The following is a 17,664-nucleotide window of genomic DNA, read 5'->3' as shown; positions in this document are numbered from 1 at the left end:
ATCATGAATTAAGACAAAGTATTTGTTTTTCTACCTTTGGCAATATTCGAGATCATTAAGAGAAATATTCAAAATTGGGAAAAAGAAATTCAGGTTTGAGGAGAAAAATAGAGACATACATGTTATTTATACCCTCTTCCTGATCACCCTGTCAGCATCTCTCCATTCTTCACATGCATCTCCACTGTTCAATCATCTCCAGTTCTCAACTCAATCTCTTTGAACAATGTGGCTTTGGCCCCTGACATTAAACATCTTTGAACTGTCCACAGTGCTGATTTTCCACCTCTGTTCTTCCTTCAGCTGACAGAAGAACCAATGAAAAAATTCCCTGAATGACCCATTGAGGATTGATCCTACCATGTGACTTTGTTACATGATTTTGATACTACCTCATTATTCTCTCATAACTTGCCCCTTCACACTATCTACCCCATCTGCCTTACCAAAAATGTATATCCTGGGCAGCATCTGCCCTGAAGAAACAAATGTAACAAAGAACCTAAGGTGGGGAAGAAAGTCTAGACCAAAGAGATATCTTTATGAAGTCCCAACATAATATACAACATCAGAAGTCCATAGAACCATCTAAGAGACAATCATTTCCAATCCCAGAACTATATCAAGGAAGTGTGGCTCAGAGGAAGCAGGAGTGGAGATGATGAGAAGAAGACTGAGTCTGCAAGCTTTGGCTCCACCGATGGCAATCACCACAGATTAAGCAAGCATCCTGTGGGTCACAGGAAAAGAAAGAACATTCACTGTCATTAGCCTCCCCCATAGTGCACACAGAGAGAAGATAAGATCATCATGGCTACAAAGTCAATTCTAAGATGTAAAATAAGATGGCCCACTGAATGGCTCTGAGAATGACAAGAAGAGTAGTAACACCATAGAATTTATAGATGCCATCCAGTTAAAGGGTTTTTCAAAACTCATGAGAAAAGGCACCTTAGGACTTTTACTCTTCACTACTAACCTATTACAGGAATGGTGATTGGAAAGAGAAATATCAGAAATAACCTCAAAATGGGACATGTTTTGAGTTCTTGCTAAAAATCATGAGGAAAAAATAAAGACACACACAACCCTGATATATATTACTCTCACGCCAAAATATGTGTTCATCTCCTAGGACTTCTCCATTTATCAATATCCTGGACTCCTTGTCCAGTCAAAAGAGTTGGGAGTTCATAACCCACTTGAATCAAACTGTGAAATATGATGTATTAAGAACTATGTAATGTTTTGAATGACCAACAATAAAAAAAAATTTAAAAAAAAGAGTTGTGCAGAGTGTAGTAATTCAAATGCAAAATATTGCATTAGGAGTTAAGACAAGCACATAGTAGAATAAATAAATTGAAAAGGACCTTGTCAGCTTACTTCATAGATGTCGAATTGCCGCGTCCGGCTAACGGAAACCGAGTCCGGCGAGAGACGTCGAGGTTAAAAAAAAAATAAATAAATAAAAATCACAGGACACCAAGGTTCTTCATCCAGGAGGAGGCATGTGTGCCGTTTATTATCCAAGTTTGTTCCCTTATATACTTTCTATAACTGCAGTGGAAATTTAGCCAAAACAGAGGAGGAATAACACCTGCTACTCTTGGGTTACCGTGACCGTCCCTTATCAGAAAGCTCCGAGAAGGCCAAGATGTTCCCAAAAAGGCATATATGTCTGAGGCAGATAAACATGAAACCGCAAGCCTGCTTCACGACCCTGTGAGCTGGCCACTTTGACATGCAGAACAAGAAACTCGGGGCTGAGCCCCAGGGGCCAGGGAAGGCCTGCCACCAGCAAGTCCCCCTCTTTAGTTTTTTGCATGTCAAAGGGAATCAAGTAGCCCCTGTCTTAGGTCATCCACCGCCCCTGCACTGCTTACCCGTCTCTGGGGAGGCCCCATTCCCCTGGCTTAGGTTGCAGTGCAAGCGTGGAAGTTGCCCGTCACTGGGTACTACAAGATCAGCTCTTGTCCTACGTAAACGGACACTTTTCAGTTAGGATGTCATGGCCAGCAGGACACAACTGCGGATTCCAGTCATAATCTTTGCCAGTGGGATAGCTATGACCAGGGAGCTTTCTGAACGTAAGGGTCTGGGATGACGGCACCAAGTCAGCAGGGTAATTAGGGACCTGGGCAAAAGCAGGCACATAGGAGGGCTGGGTATTGGCTCCTGTCCATCTACATCTCATCTCCGGATGGGTCGTAAGTACACCTCGTGGGCGGAGTCATCCATCTCCAGGCGTTGATAGTGAACCTGTATTGGCTTGGAGGTTAAAATGTTAATCTGGTCCTTAATGAATTGAGTTATCCTATTTGCAACAGTCTGGCATAAGGTCAAGCAGTAGGTATTGTCTGCGATTTCCACTGTATTAAGTATTGCTATAACATTGGTGGTGGGCCCTTGCATTATATAAACCAACTAATGTTAAGAGATATCAGGAATAGAGATGATTAAGATGAAAGACTAAGAGGTAAGAGGGTAGAAAACTCTTTGCCATTTCAAGAAGTGAATAGGGAAAATGCAGTGGTGTTATAGGATGGGTTGCTTATGAAGAGGGAGGAGAAAAAAGTAGAAGTGAAAATTCAAAGAAGAGTGAAAGAGAACAGTCAAATTTGGCTGTTAGCAAAGGAAAAGAGAAAGAGGGAAACATGGAAAGAAGAGTAGTGAACAAGACAGTACAAAACAAAATTGAAATTCACTAATCAAAAACCCTAACCCTCAAAAAGCAGAGCAAGGAAAAAGGTCCCAATGTTGCAATCAAAAGAAGACTCAGTAAGGGCCCCAGGAGGGGAAGAAGGTAGGGCAGGAACCCATTCATCCCAGTCCAAAGAGGGTTCTCAAATAATTCTTTTCTCTAGGTCTTCTTGAAGCTCCTTGATTTTAGTGCGAACTATGCCCGATTTATTGGCATAGAAGCAGCACCTTTCTCCCAAAGCCAAGCAAATCCCTCCCTGATTGGTGGTCAGCAGATCTAGGCCTTGCCTATTCTGAAGGACTACTTCTGCCAAAGAGTCAATTTGGTCTTGTAGGTCCCCAATAGTGCCAGATAGGGTCTGCACATCATCTATAAGCTGCTGAGATAGACGGCGGTAAGAATGTATTGCTGTACCCAGTCCAGCTGTTCCTGTGCCCATTATCCCCAGTGTGGCGAGTAGCGGTAGAGCCTGTATAACTTGCCTGTGCCTTTTTACTAGGGTGTCTAGACTGGGAATAGGTAAGGGCTCATCCCCAGGGACAATGGTTGTTATATCAGGGAGGAGCAAGGCGAGGACACAGACACCTGTCCAATTTGCAGGGAGTTGGGGGAAGGCAGAGTTCCCACCACACATAAAAACAGTGCCATTAGGGGGGCAGAGGGCTGGAGTGGGTGAGGAATAATTTTTTACTGTTGAGCAATTTCCAAAGGAAGTAACTCCAACATCAACATCATAGATGTTGTTTTGCATTGCACCTAGGAGACATTCTGTAAAAGTGCCCAAAGGTTGGACCTTGAAAGGCAGCCTGGGCTGGCAGGTCCCATCATCAGATATGGTGGCATTGATAGGAACTGCCATGGGCATGACTGCCCCTGTTGTCATGCAGAGCCAGCAGTCACTAGCAAGCGTGGGATCAGAGTTGTTAAGTAAGAAAAGGGTGGTTTTTAAGATATCCCACGTATTGGCATCCAGATCTGGGAGCTGAGACTTAGGCAGCACCAAGGGGTGGTATATGAGGTCAGGGACCTGTGGTTTCAAAAGCTTGATAACTTGAAGATGTTTAACAGAATCAGTAGGTTCCCCCCCCCCATCAGAGATCCCTGTAGGGGCTGCAGTGGGCCAACAGAAGGGCTTACTGACTTGACCCTGGCACCCAGCCAACCGGAGTTTAGATTCAACTCCCCCTTGGCCAAAAAGAAACGGAGTGAAGTGAGAAGTCACTCCCACCCCCTCCCCAGACCGGGTCTCGGTCAATCTGGCCTCAAAATACTGTCGTCCCTTGTGTACACAAATTGAGGCCTTCTCATAGCAAGAGACATGAACTGCTGAGGTATAAGTGCAAGTTGTGGAGCAGTTACTGAGGGTTTTTTCCGGACTAGGGGGGGTTAATCTTTGGTTTGTTCATGCATACCCACTTAGGGTGGTGAAATCCCCCAATTTGTTGATGAACTTCAGCCCGGAGGTAGGCTACCTTGGTTACACAATCGGCTGTCTGAATCCAGCTACTGGGGGCCTGATTCCAAATCCCTCCCCTGCACTCGCAGGGGGTCCCAAAAAGATGTTGATGGATATTACCTGGTGGGGGTTCTAGCCCTCCGTCTGCAGGCCTGTATGACAGGACCATTATAAGGAAGATCCATCCTGCAAAACTCATTCTGTCGCTCCTTTGGAGAAGCGAAAATGGTTGAACCTGAAGTCCCAGGGTCGTCGCTCCTTCCTGAGTCTGCGTCCACCGGTCTAGTGCAGCGTTCCGGGACCCAAATGGGTTTTTCCGTCCCTGGAGGGAAGACACATATAGCTCCTCTCACTCTAGCCAAGAGTGGAGCAGGGGATTGCCACTTTCCTGTAGATAAATCCTTCCACCTTATTTGTGCCTTTTGCATGGTGGGAGAGGAGAAGTGACGCTGCGCCGCTGTACGGCCTTCAGCGTCTGTGAGCAAAAAATTTAAAGTGAACAGAGTTATATTTAACAGTGCATGTGGTCCCTGACAACTCTGGTATATTTCTCCCTCTTTTGTTTTTTGCAAATAGGTTTTAAGATGTTGATGGGCCCGTTCTACAATGGCCTGTCCTTGGGGGTTATATGGGATTCCTGTTTTGTGTATAATATCCCACTGTGAGCAAAATTTTTGGAAGGTTTGACTAGTATAAGCTGGGCCATTATCTGTTTTTATGCATTGGGGGGTTCCCATGAAGGAAAAGGTTTTTACATAGTGCTGTATCACATCTTTAGCCTTTTCTTCTGAATGTAAAGTAGCAGAGATAAACCCAGAAAATGTGTCTATACTGACATGTACAAAGGACAACTTTCCAAAACTAGGAATATGAGTTACATCAGTTTGCCAGATGTCATTTGGCTGAAGGCCCCTTGGGTTGACTCCCAGAGAAGGGGAATGGATAAAAGATGCACAAGTAGGGCATAGGGAGACAATTCTTAAAGCTTGATCCCGGGAACATCTTGAGCGGAAGCGTAAGGATTGTGCATTTAGGTGAAATTTATTATGAAGCTGGAGGGCCTTATCATACTCAGTTATTGTATATACATGGTTAGTGGCATGTGTGGCAGCGTCTGCCACGGCGTTGCCCGCCGCCAGAGGGCCTGGAAGCCCAGAATGACTTCTAATGTGACCTATGAAGAGGGGATCTGCCCTAGCCCATATAAGAAGCTGTACTGTCTGTAGTTGGTCCATGATAGTGGATTGTTTTCCAATTTAAGGTGCTGTCTCAATCGCAGAGGCGAGCCTGGCGATATAGAGACTGTCTGTGAAAACATTAAGGGGCACCGAGCTATAGGTCTGTAAGGCCAATGTTAAGGCTGCAACTTCCACCTTTTGGGCTGAGCAATCGGCCACTCTCTTGCGGATGACCTGGGTCCCATCTGAAACGACAGCAAACCCATTTTTGGCCCCGTCAGTGAAGACGGTTTGTGCCCCCAGGAGAGGATCCTTTTTTAGGATCTTTGGGAAAATTATTGGACATGTCTTTAGACTTTCAAGGAGCCTGCTTTTAGGGTAGTGATTGTCAACCTGTCCCATGAAACTACAGAAGAAGAGACACCAGAGATCATGTTCCTGTCTTAATTTAGAAAGAATGTCTTGATTATATGGTAATATGAGAACATCAAAGGTTTTCCCAAACAAGGCATCTCCTAGATATTTTGCTTTCCAAACTAATTGTATTACCAGATCATGGAAAGGTATCAAGACCCGAGAGGGGGATGCAGGTAAGTGAACCCAATAAATAGGACCAGTCTGCCAAAAAACTCCAGTTGGGGTGAGTTTTGACGGCAGAACAATGAATAACAAGGACTGGGAGTAGACCACCTGCATTACCTGCATCTCTTGTAAGGCTGTCTCTATCAATCTAAGTGCCTTTAAGGCTTCTGGAGTAGGTTTTCGTGGGGAGGTGGGTGAGGGGTCTCCTCTCAAAAGGTCATACAGGGGTTTAAGTTAGTAGTTCAATATACTTAATGTTTAATCAACAATGTGAATTTATTTACCAAAATTAATCTTTATCTTAAACAGTAAGAATTATTAGGCAATAAGGATCTTTCTTTAAAGAAATAAACTTACATTTTAATAGGTGTTTATCATGTCAAAATATGGACAAAATTTTAGCTCACATTAGTATAGTTAAATTAGTAAAATAACCTGAAATACCCTTAAATTAATTATAGTCAGTTTAGTATATATAAATCTCTTTTTTAATTGCTCTAACTTTTTACATCATCTGTTTAGATAACAATATAAAAATCTTTTTTACTTAGGAAAATGAATATAAAGACCTTGTTTTACCCAAAGATGATTTCTTTCTTCTTTTTAGGATCCATGTGTGCTTTTTCTTTGTTGAAGCATCTTTTTCTTTTTAATATTTTGGAACAATTTCTGAAAACCTTAGAATCTATAAACAAATTATTATACTTTGATAAGACACATCAATGAAAATATAGTTAAAACCCTTAGATATTTTGTAGAAATAATTTTAATAATTTATCATCTTATGAGTTTAAACAGTAACCTTGAGAATTAGAAACTACTTGATTGTATTTTCACTTAAAAGCAAATTTATAGTAAACACATTTATCTCAAATATCTGTAACTGAAAAGGCAGAGTATCTGATAAATGTAAATATAAAACATAAATTATGGGCTTCCTGTTGAAGAAAAACAATTAGGCAAATATATATTAACTAATCAATAGGCATGTACTAATTAATTTATAGATTAACAAATATAGGTTATCTAAATATCTAAAAATATATATATTAAGAATAAGAACATAACTTATAATTGTATTAACTTTATGTAACCACGTGGTCTTAAAATATTTGGATCCATTTTAATTTATTTTTAACTAGGAGTGCACTCTTCTATGTGACGTCACTTGATGTAACTGAAATAAGATCCTTGAGTATACATTTTTATTTTTATAGTTAGCAATGAAAATAAGGATTTTTTGGTCATCACAGGAACTTTGCCGGCTTGTTCCTGTGGCGAGCAAATGCATCCTCATAACCTTCAAAATTAAAAGTAAAATATAAAGAAAGCATATTTGATATCTCCCATCAATAGAACATTATTTAGTAACACAACTATAGAGAAAAAGTCAGGTTATTTAACTTAGAATTAGCTTAAATTTAGGACTGTAACATAGAAACCTGTGGAATTAAATTTTGTCTGAAAAAGATATCTTTCATTAGCATTTACAGGTAGGCATTTTGTTGTAAAAAAATACAGGCTCTGAGCAGCTCTGGTAGAAATCTGAAACACAGCAGTACAGTTAGTGGCTGGAAGGCGGGACTAGAAGTCCTGTCTGAGTGACTGTGGAAGAACCAATCGGAAGCCCGCAAAAGTGTGGGAGGTGGGACCAGGAAGCTGCTCTTCTGGCCAGGCACCCCATGGTTACCATGGTGATGCAAACAACATGGAGTCTGCTGCCCGTTTTCGGGGCAAAAGTTTCCCAAGTTTTCCTAACCTATTGCATTTTGTTTGATTTTGTCTGCATTTTCCCCCGCCTGGCCAAGATCTTACTGCGGTAGCAGCTTGTTCTGTCTCTGCGACCTGCAGTTGCAGCTCCTGTACATCCTGCACTTCCTGGCGTTCCCTTGGGGAGTCTACAGATAGAAAGGGGTTGGTCTGTGGGAGGTGACAAAGTCGCCCACTCCCCAGGGCACCATTCCGTCCCTGGATTGCCCCATACACCTAGGCTTCCGGGGCCCGGGTCGGGCCCCTGTTTCCGTTTTGAGGGCAGCGGCCAGAACCTGTCCTGTAATATGAGCTCCATCAATATCCTTACAAGCTCGAATCATGTCATCAACACTCTTTGCTCTGGTAGATTTAATGGCATTTTGGCAATAGGAATTTGCATATTTAAGAGCCAATTGCTTAATGACCGGCATGGCTTGTTCCAAGTTAGGGAATATTTTTTCTGCTACCTGCATCAATCGGGCAATGAAGTCAGAATAAGGCTCAGAGGGTCCTTGAGCAATTTTTGAAATTTTTGTTTCAGCATTTGAAACAGGTAGAGCCTTCCAAGCCTGAACGGCTGCTGTAGCTATCTGGGCATAGACCCCAGGATCATAATTAATTTGCTGATTTATGATAGCATATTGTCCCGAGCCTGTTAACATTTCAAGGTTACGCCGTGGGAAACCGGTGTCCTGATTAACTCGGGCTAGCTCGCGACACCTCTCTTGATTTTCACTTTTCCATAACAAAAAATCCCCTCCGGACAACACAGCCCTGCAAAGCTGTTGCCAGTCACTAGGTGTCAGCTGATTGGCAGAGAAAGACTTGAAGAGAGTCAATGTAAAGGGGGCATGGGGTTCGTAATTAGTAACTGCCTCCTTTAGTTGTTTAATATCCTTAAAGGCTAAAGGAACATGCACTCTGGCCAGCTGTCCATTGGCATCCAGGTTTTCAATTACTGGAAAAGTTTGGGCCGTCTTAGGCTGCCACTGAACACCCCCCACCTTTTGAGGTTGTCCTCATGCCAATCGGGGTTATAAGGAGGGAGCTCAGCATCGATCGGGGCCATAGGTGCTTTAAATCTTGACTTTTTCAATTGACCCTCCAGTTCCTCTATCTCCCTTTCCAGTTCTTCCTCCTGCCAGCTGTAACCATGGAGCCCAGTTAGTAACACCCTTATCTTAGAAATGTAGTCAGCACTGTGAAGCCCAGCTCAAGGCCAGAGGCCTTGTTTACATATTTTTGTGGAAAACTAGTAAGGGAGTGTCCAGCGCCTGGAGTGCTGATTTTTTCAGACAGTAGCCAAATAAAACAGAGCAACATGAAAATAGGAAGTTTATCTACATTGAACTTTTGTAGAGATTCTTTTGCTGAAAGTCCTAAAATAAGCCATGGTGAATATTCTGGAGAAGGTCAGTTAAGACTTTTCTGTGGGCCTGGTAGGGAGGGGGACGATGAGAAGGCAGGGTTGAGAGCAGCTAGAGTGGATCTAAGAATGAAGAAGGAGATGTGAAAGAATAATGGGAAAGGGGTAAGAACTCTGCCATTTGCTCTTCCTGGACCTGATTAAGGGCCTGTTCACATTCAGCAAGCTTCTCCTTAATCTTTACTTTATCAGTTAAAAGAGCATCCTTTACCAATCTCCATAAGGAGAAAGTAGCAATCGGGACTCTATCCGGACCCTGGTCCCTCAACAACTTTTGGATATCCTGCTTTACCAAATCCCAATCACTGTTATTAAGAAAGCCTCCTGTCAGAAACCAAGGACAAGCCTGGGCTATAGCTTCAACGAATTCGGTTGCTGTCTTGGTTTTTATTCCTGTTCCTTGTTTGCTTAACAGTTCTTTAACTTCGTTGGCCAGACGAAGTTTCGCTGTTGAGTTACCCATGGTACGTACCCTGTCTCTTTTAAATTATCTTTATACCAATCCTCCCCCTTCTCCCTTAGAAGGTGAGCCTCGTCCGCTTACCTCTGCTTTCCGGATCTCGGTGGGACCTCCAGATGCCGCGTCCGGCTAACGGAAACCGAGTCCGGCGAGAGACGTCGAGGTTAAAAAAAAATAAATAAAAATAAAAATCACAGGACACCAAGGTTCTTCATCCAGGAGGAGGCATGTGTGCCGTTTATTATCCAAGTTTGTTCCCTTATATACTTTCTATAACTGCAGTGGAAATTTAGCCAAAACAGAGGAGGAATAACACCTGCTACTCTTGGGTTACCGTGACCGTCCCTTATCAGAAAGCTCCGAGAAGGCCAAGATGTTCCCAAAAAGGCATATATGTCTGAGGCAGATAAACATGAAACCGCAAGCCTGCTTCACGACCCTGTGAGCTGGCCACTTTGACATGCAGAACAAGAAACTCGGGGCTGAGCCCCAGGGGCCAGGGAAGGCCTGCCACCAGCATCGAATGTTAGCTAACAGAAATCAAATGTACACTTTAAATTTAGAAAAATTTGGACATTTAGAAACATCAGCTATACAAGTGGATAGAGATTACAGCAAGGGCAAACACAGAGCAAGCTCCAGCCTGCTTCAGGAATATGTGGCCAGTACAATAAAGCGTGCACTGTGCCTGCTGCATTGTGCTGCTGTCTCAATATGATGCAAGAGGGCATGAGCCATCCTATCTGTGTTCCCTTATCCATGGCATTTCCTTACTATAGACTTCAATGCTGATGGAAATTTAGAAGTATTATATCCCTATTTGGCAACTTGTGGGTTAAAATGACATTTTTATACCTGCTCATTCAAGGAAGACTTAGCCTTACTCAAATAATAAGGTTGAAGAAACAGCCTGGCAGCTTCAAGTTGAATAAATAGAAACAAGGTGCTATGCAAAGCACAGCATGCTAAACCTGGAGCCCTAATGCTAATCTGTAATGTGTTTAGGGGAACTTAGAGGAAATATAAGACTTATTCTTTGCCCAAGCAAATGTATCAGCCCTATGAGGACATACCCATCACTTATTCCTCATATGGCTGTAATGCAGCACACAGGCTAACACAACTAAAGGAATAAAACCAACATTTATGAAAGACCAATGATGTGGCATTTTATGTTTAACGCCATATTTAATTCTCCATGAAAGCCCTGTGCTGTGTCATTCTTTATAAATTAGAGATATAGTAACTAGTCTATACTAACTAGATATAGTAACTTCAGGAACTTTCTGAAGTTCAGAAAGATAGCTAAGTGACAGAACTAGAATTTGAACTTGTTCCACCTAACTGCTGTGTGCCTTAAATGTCAAAGTGCATAAGAGCACTGAGAAGCAATGTTTCAAGTACTCAGAAGAGGGATGGTCCCTCTGCATTGTAGTGGCTAAGGAATCACTGCCATCATTTAAATGGCTTCTGCATCAAGCCATCTTTTTTTCTCACAAATTGTGCACTCTAAACAAGACTCTTCAACCTCTACTTGAATATCTTTAGCAATGGAGAAATTACTTACCTCCCCTGACTGTATACTCATCTTGTAACAACTGATTGTTAGTAAATTCTTCATTATACATTGAAATAGAAGATGCTGTAGAATTAAGCCCAGAGGCTACCTAGTCATAAACAATGCCCCAACTTATACCAACAAAAGTACCACTGCCATTTGATTGTCCCATATATTGTAAGCAACACCAAACACCCAAACCATCATCAATTGTGTGCAAAGACATATCTTTCCTTCCCTTATCTACTTTCCTTGGATCTCTCTCTTCCTCTGTCAGTTAACATTGATTCAGAGGAAGAAAGAGACACAGATCAATGATTTCCAAATTATAGGTAATCATCCTGTAAGTAGTGTGCTCTTCAAGTTCTGACATATAGTACAATGAAATTGAATGGAACGTCATGGAAACTAACAAAGAGCATTGCGTATAATTAGGATAAATACTGCCTCCTGAAACTTTTGCTTGTTTGTGCGCTCTCTCTCTCTCTCTCTCTCTCTCTCTCTCTCTCTGTATGTGTGTGTGTGTGTGTATGTGTGTGTTTACGCTCAGGCATTTGTACATACAAGTGTATGTGCACTGGGTCTTTTTTCAAATGCATTCCCCACTGCAGGCCATAGCCATAACTGTGTGCATGCTTCTGAAGGCTCAGTAAACTCTCCCCAACCCATGTTTCTGTTGGATCTTTAACAAACTACCCTAACTGGGAAAGACAAGGTCCCTGCATATTCTGTCCCCGCGCCAGACCCCAGATAAGTTGCATGGTTGAGAACTGAGCACTCATCTGGGGAGCCAGGAGATGGAAGTTTAACTTTACCTCTAGAAAAGCAGATTGTGATTCTGGGGAAACTTCTAATCAGAGAGATGGTCAACTTAGAATGAGAGAAGAAAACATGACCACACAGTTCCTGTGGTTACCAGCTCTGCTCCTCCCATGCCTGCTAGGAGCAATAAATCCCAAGACCAAAGATAAAATCAGCACCTGCCATGGGCAGCCTCTGTAAGAAGATGCATCTTCTTTCTCTCTTTCTGCTGCTCTTTCTCCTATGCTCCAGTGCTGAAGCCGGTGAGTATTATATTCCTTCCCTCTGTAATTTCCAGGATCAGCTCCTAGAACAAAGACATTTAGTCTGAATATAGTTGACTATTGGGAGATAAACATTGAACAGGTTCTGAAGCTCTCTCTTCAGACTCCCAGAGTGATATCTCCATTTGGGATATTCCTATCCATTCTCTGCAACTTGCAGCAGTTCCCAGTAACAAGGAATCCTGTTACTGATAGGGAGAAAAGTCCAGAACAAGTGGGGGATCCCCATGAAAATATGTTCTCTTCATCTTCTGAGTTTCAGCAATACAAATTACTTGTGATTTGGTTGTTTTGTGAACTGCTCATAGGCTGTGAGAAGACCAGGATGAGAATCTGGAGACCATGTTCTCCACAGAGACAGAGGAAGGGTGGGCTGGGTCAGGGTGGAAGTGGGAGAAATTTGAGGTAAAAAATGTCTAAATGGCATCTAAGGCAAGGTTGGCTAATGTGTCTGAAGGAGTAAGAATTTTTGGAGAATTTATGGGCAGAAAGAGTAGGTACAAGAGAGCTGAGAGGTTGATAGGCAAAACTCAGGGCTAGGATGACATTCAAGGTAAGTCTCTTTCAATCTTAACCCACAGTGCACTTTCTGGAGAGAGCATCAATGTTTATGTTTAAACCCTGGGGTTCTCTGTTCTAGAGGAGATCATCGGGGGCACAGAATGTAAGCCACACTCCCGCCCCTACATGGCCTACCTAGAAATTGTCACTCCACGAGGTCACCTGAAATCTTGTGGTGGCTTCCTGGTAAGACGGAATTTTGTGCTGACAGCTGCTCACTGTGCAGGAAGGTGAGACAAAAAAAAAAAAGTCCTGTTTGTCTCCAAATGAGAAATAAACAACCAGGCTGGAGACCTGGGATATACCCTGGTGGGTTCTGAAGAGGGAATCCTAGGCCTGGGAGCTTTCAGGAGAGAGAGGACACGTGCTTAAAGAAAACAGTCTTACTAAATAGATTCCCTGAGCCTTAGTCACTGTGTGCTCAGTTTCCCTACAAGGAAAAGGAGACCCCATCCCAGGTCCTCCCCCTGAATTAGTGCTCCTCACCCCCTCCCAAACACATAAGATACATGATTCTTCTCAGGGCCCACCCAGTTTTCTGGGCTACTTCCTCCATGTCCTTTCAAGAACACTGGCCATTAGTTCCCAAGGTCCAGAACCCATCCTTTTAATGGGAGGCAGAGAACAGGGTACACACTTCCCACTTTTCTCACTGTCTCTAGCTCAGAGGTGCTGGCCCCAGATAGGGCTTTCTGAATTAGGAAGTACTAACCCTCTCCTCTGGGATCTCAGTTGTCTGCTCATTCCCCAGAAATTCCCAAGGATCCTGTCCTGGACAATGCATCTGTTCCAGAGAAAGTTCTTCCCTGATTAAAACCTCAACCCTACAAAAAGCCACAAGTGGTCCAGAAAGTGGGGATAGATAGAGTCCAGGACCCCAGTTGGGGGACGGGGGTCCAGCCCCTTTTGTCAGAATAGGCACAACCCAGGAGAAACACCAAGATGTCACTCTTTCTGTTTGTCCTTCCTTCTTCTTCACAACAGGTCTATAACAGTTATGCTAGGTGTCCATAACAAAAAAGAGAAAGAAGACACATGGCAGAGGCTTGAGGTCGTAAAGCAATTCCCTCATCCAAAATATGATGACGTTTTGCTTCTCCATGACATCATGTTACTAAAGGTGACAACATTTTTCTTCCCGTTTTCTACTTCCTTAGACTTCTCCTTCAGATCTCCATTGCCCTGAAATTTCCCTGGCCTTCCTCTGGATGGTACCACCTTTCCACTCCCTGTTTGGGCTTGACTCTAACATAAGGCAATTGACCTCTTTATCCCTGGTTGCTTCCAACTGCCTCCCAATCCATTTCCTGCACTGACAAACCCTCATTCCCTTCACAGTTGGAGGAGAAAGCCAACCTGACCCTAGCCGTGGGGACACTACCCCTCCCATCCCAATTCAACTTCATTTCACCTTGGAGAATGTGCCGGGCAACTGGCTGGGGAAGAACAAATGTGGAGGAATCTACGTCTGACAGTCTACAGGAGGTGAAACTGAGACTCTTGGATCCCCAGGCCTGCAAACACTTCAGAAGCTTTAAACACAACCTCCAGCTGTGTGCGGGCAATCCCAGGAAGACAAATTCTGTATACAAGGTGATCCTCCAACTAGGTTCCCCCTAGATTGTCAGTCAATGAACGAGTTTGGAATAGCAGGAGTGAGAAAACTGAAAGTGTCCCTCCTCCTGTGGCCCAGGACAATCTCTGACAATCCATCCCAGTCTACACACACAGAATAATAATGGGGGGGGGCACTCCAAGAAAGGAAGACCCAGATACCCCATGAGTAGCCCTGGTATGAATCTTGATCTGTGACTCCAAGCTGGGGCCCATGGACAGGAGTGAAGAACTTCTTGACTAACCACCTATTCTCTCTTTCTCTCCCTCCTGCCCTCCCTCTCTCCTCCTCCCTCCCCCTCCACAGGGAGACTCTGGGGGCCCCCTTCTGTGTGCTGGGATAGCCCAGGGCATTGCATCCTATGTAAATCTGAATGCAAAGCCGCCTGCTGTCTTCACCCGAATCTCCCATTACCGACCCTGGATCAACAAGATCTTGAAGGAGAATTAACACTGGAACCTGGGTCAGCCTGAGGAAATCTGTAACTACAGATGAGCAGGTTCTCTGTGTCACTCGCTCTGGCCCGCCCCACCCCAGGTTCTAGCTGAAGTCCTGTCACATCCCTGAACTTTCAAAAACTTCCTAAGGTCACAAAACTCTCAATAAAGACCCAGAATCCAGATTTAAGCATCCATTTCCTCTCTTTGCTGCTCTTTTCTCCCTGCACATAGCAACCTGACTCCCTCCCGGTGTGTGTGTGTATGTGGTGTGTGTGGGGTGTGTGTGTGTGTGTGTGTGTGTGTGTGTGACAAACACAGAGACCTAGAGACAGACACAGAAAGGAAATAATGAAAAAAATAAAGAAGAGAAAGTTTCCCTGAAGAATCAGGATCCATATTTTCAGGGTAAGCAAGAAGTTATTCAGAATCTTTCCTTATCTTAATCATCAACCCTGTATCAATCTAATGTATCTTTAGTAATTGCAGCATCACTGAGAACCTTTTGCATTGCAAACAAGATTTGGGATCTTTAGATATCTCTGGTCTTTCCCCCACTGCAAGTCAGTGGCAACCCCTCTCCTGTCCACCAAGTTATTACAACCAAAATATTACCAGGCATTAATAAATGTCCCTGAGGAGGGGGTGGGGATCACCCTCAGGAAAAGACCATTGGTTCAGGTACATAATATAAAGAAGGCAGTTAGTGCCACACAGTGTCCTCCTCACAATCCAGGGGATAAGAGAAGATCTTCCATCACTGCAGCTTCAATCTGAGATACAGAGGAGATGGCCTCTCACATGTTGCTGCAAAACAGATACCAGGAGCAGGAGAGGACAGCATCACAGAGTCTGCTTGAGCAGAGCTTTCCACAAAGGGCTCTGGCCACTCCAACAGGAAGACTAGAGCCTAGAGCCTGATTGGCACAAATATTTGTCAGGGGAAGGACTAGCTGGAGGAGAGAAACAGCAGGCCAGGGACATGCCAACAGGAACCCGGGAATACCCACAGCAGGTGAGGTGTGGTGATTCCCTTTGAGCACATGAATTATTTTCAGGAATTTATCTTTAAGAAATAACAAAGACATTCATGAAGATTCATGTATATTTTCATCTCAGCATGTTTAATTATTTTAAAAAAAACTAGCATCCTGGCCATGAAACAATTTTAGTCATAAATTCATGTGACTGAATATTTTTAACTCATTAAAAGATTAAGTTCAAATACACTCTAATGAAAAAATTCAATATAATTTAATGCTTTTGAAAAGCAATATGCAAATCTCCCTATATTATAATCTCAATTTTTAATTAAATATTTCATGTATGCATAAGAAAAAAAACTGAAAGTAATTATATAAAAATAATTATGGTGGTTATCTCTAAAGGATAGAATTAATAGCCATTTTTATTTTGTTTATATACTGGCTCTGAGACCCATGTTTTACAACTATTGAGACTCACCACTACATATTAATCCACCAGGGGATAAACACACCTATCCACAGTCCCCGAATGGTCAAGGTTTGCTCCATTGGGAGTAAGCATCCTTGTAAGTCATGTCACTCAGCCCACTCAGGAAGCTACTAGGGAAGCTGAGGCTCTATGAGTTCCCTTTGGCCCATACTCAAGCATGGTGGTCTTTTCTTGTCAACAGGCACCATGTATGGATGTTCTTTGTTCTTTAGCAAAGATTGTTGTAGCCAAGGATTTATGATCATGGAAATTATGTGAACTGGGAAGGAAAGCTGATTGAGATGATCAAAGAGAGTGGTTAAAGAGCCTTCTCTGTGTCACCCAAATCCATTTGCAACTTCCTATAGTATCTGGATCTTATTTTATCTAAGAACAGATGCTTATCCTTCTTTCCTAAAAGGGAAGGTACAAGTCCAAACCTTATTAGCAAACCAACCTACAGTCTCCACTGCCAAGTCCAAACTAATATTTTCTCTCACCTCCGTGACCCACTATAGATGCCCCCACATCTAGCACTTCAGTTGGTCTGAGCTATATGTCTGATACAGGGACCAGACCTGAACCCCTAGGGTCTGAGCCTTTAGTTTTCTTGCATTTGTCAGGTTTTGATTGCTACTATTGTCCATTTACAATCATCACTGAGCACAAAGGTACAAGAGATCCCCCAGTGAATCTCCTGAGCTCCAGTCATACTCACTGTCTCCCGCTGCATTGTAGCAACCCTAGCTTCTCATAGAAATCAAGACCAATTACTCCAGCTAAGTATAGTAACTCTTTCCTTTGCTTTCTAGCTTACTGATATGAGGAGCCCAAAATAACTTCCAGTTCACTGGAGTCTTTCCAACCTCCCTGGTGAGAGTATATTCTTCCTGGAAACTTGGACCTCTAAGCTGGCAGAATTTGAGACTGCAGGGACAGAAAGGTATAAATTCCACAAGTCACTAGGAGGGACAACTAAAAGGGTCAATACTTTGACCCTTTCTTTGGTTTCTGGACTCACATTCTGGTTATGTGGGGACACTGAACTATAGATTGCTAATTGATTCAGTACATTTACCACAACCTGGGAGACAGTGCTCCAATCTCAAGAGTGTTACCTCTGAGTTGGATCTTACCTGATCTTTCAACAGACCAGTTTATCATTCCATTAGATTGATTGCTTCTGGGTGACATGGTATATGATAAGACCAATGAAGCCATTGTTGTTCCTCCGTTGCCATAAAATGGGTCCCTTGGACTGAGGAAACACTGTGTAAGAGGAGTTTGATGGACTGGGTAATTTGTAAGCCCTAGGATGATGGTGCTGGCAGAAGAACTTCAGGCAGAGATGAAAAACTCAAAGGTATCAATGCTGGTAGGAATGAATGCCCATCC

At 43.1% G+C, this 17,664-nt stretch overlaps 1 protein-coding gene across 1 annotated transcript; it reads left to right on the top strand.

The window, feature by feature from the left end:
- Positions 1 to 12,102: 12,102 nt before the first annotated feature.
- On the top strand, positions 12,103 to 14,992 carry LOC113194827 (chymase-like). The gene is made up of 5 exons (XM_026406106.2): positions 12,103 to 12,180; positions 12,842 to 12,992; positions 13,747 to 13,882; positions 14,101 to 14,355; positions 14,684 to 14,992. Exons 1-5 carry the CDS (start codon positions 12,123 to 12,125, stop codon positions 14,825 to 14,827), a joined length of 744 nt encoding a protein of 247 aa, XP_026261891.2. The 5' UTR covers positions 12,103 to 12,122; the 3' UTR covers positions 14,828 to 14,992.
- Positions 14,993 to 17,664: the final 2,672 nt, after the last annotated feature.

Source organism: Urocitellus parryii, chromosome 6 (genome assembly GCF_045843805.1).
Source record: "Urocitellus parryii isolate mUroPar1 chromosome 6, mUroPar1.hap1, whole genome shotgun sequence".
Taxonomy (NCBI): domain Eukaryota; kingdom Metazoa; phylum Chordata; class Mammalia; order Rodentia; family Sciuridae; genus Urocitellus; species Urocitellus parryii.
This window is presented reverse-complemented; position numbering and strand designations above follow the sequence as displayed.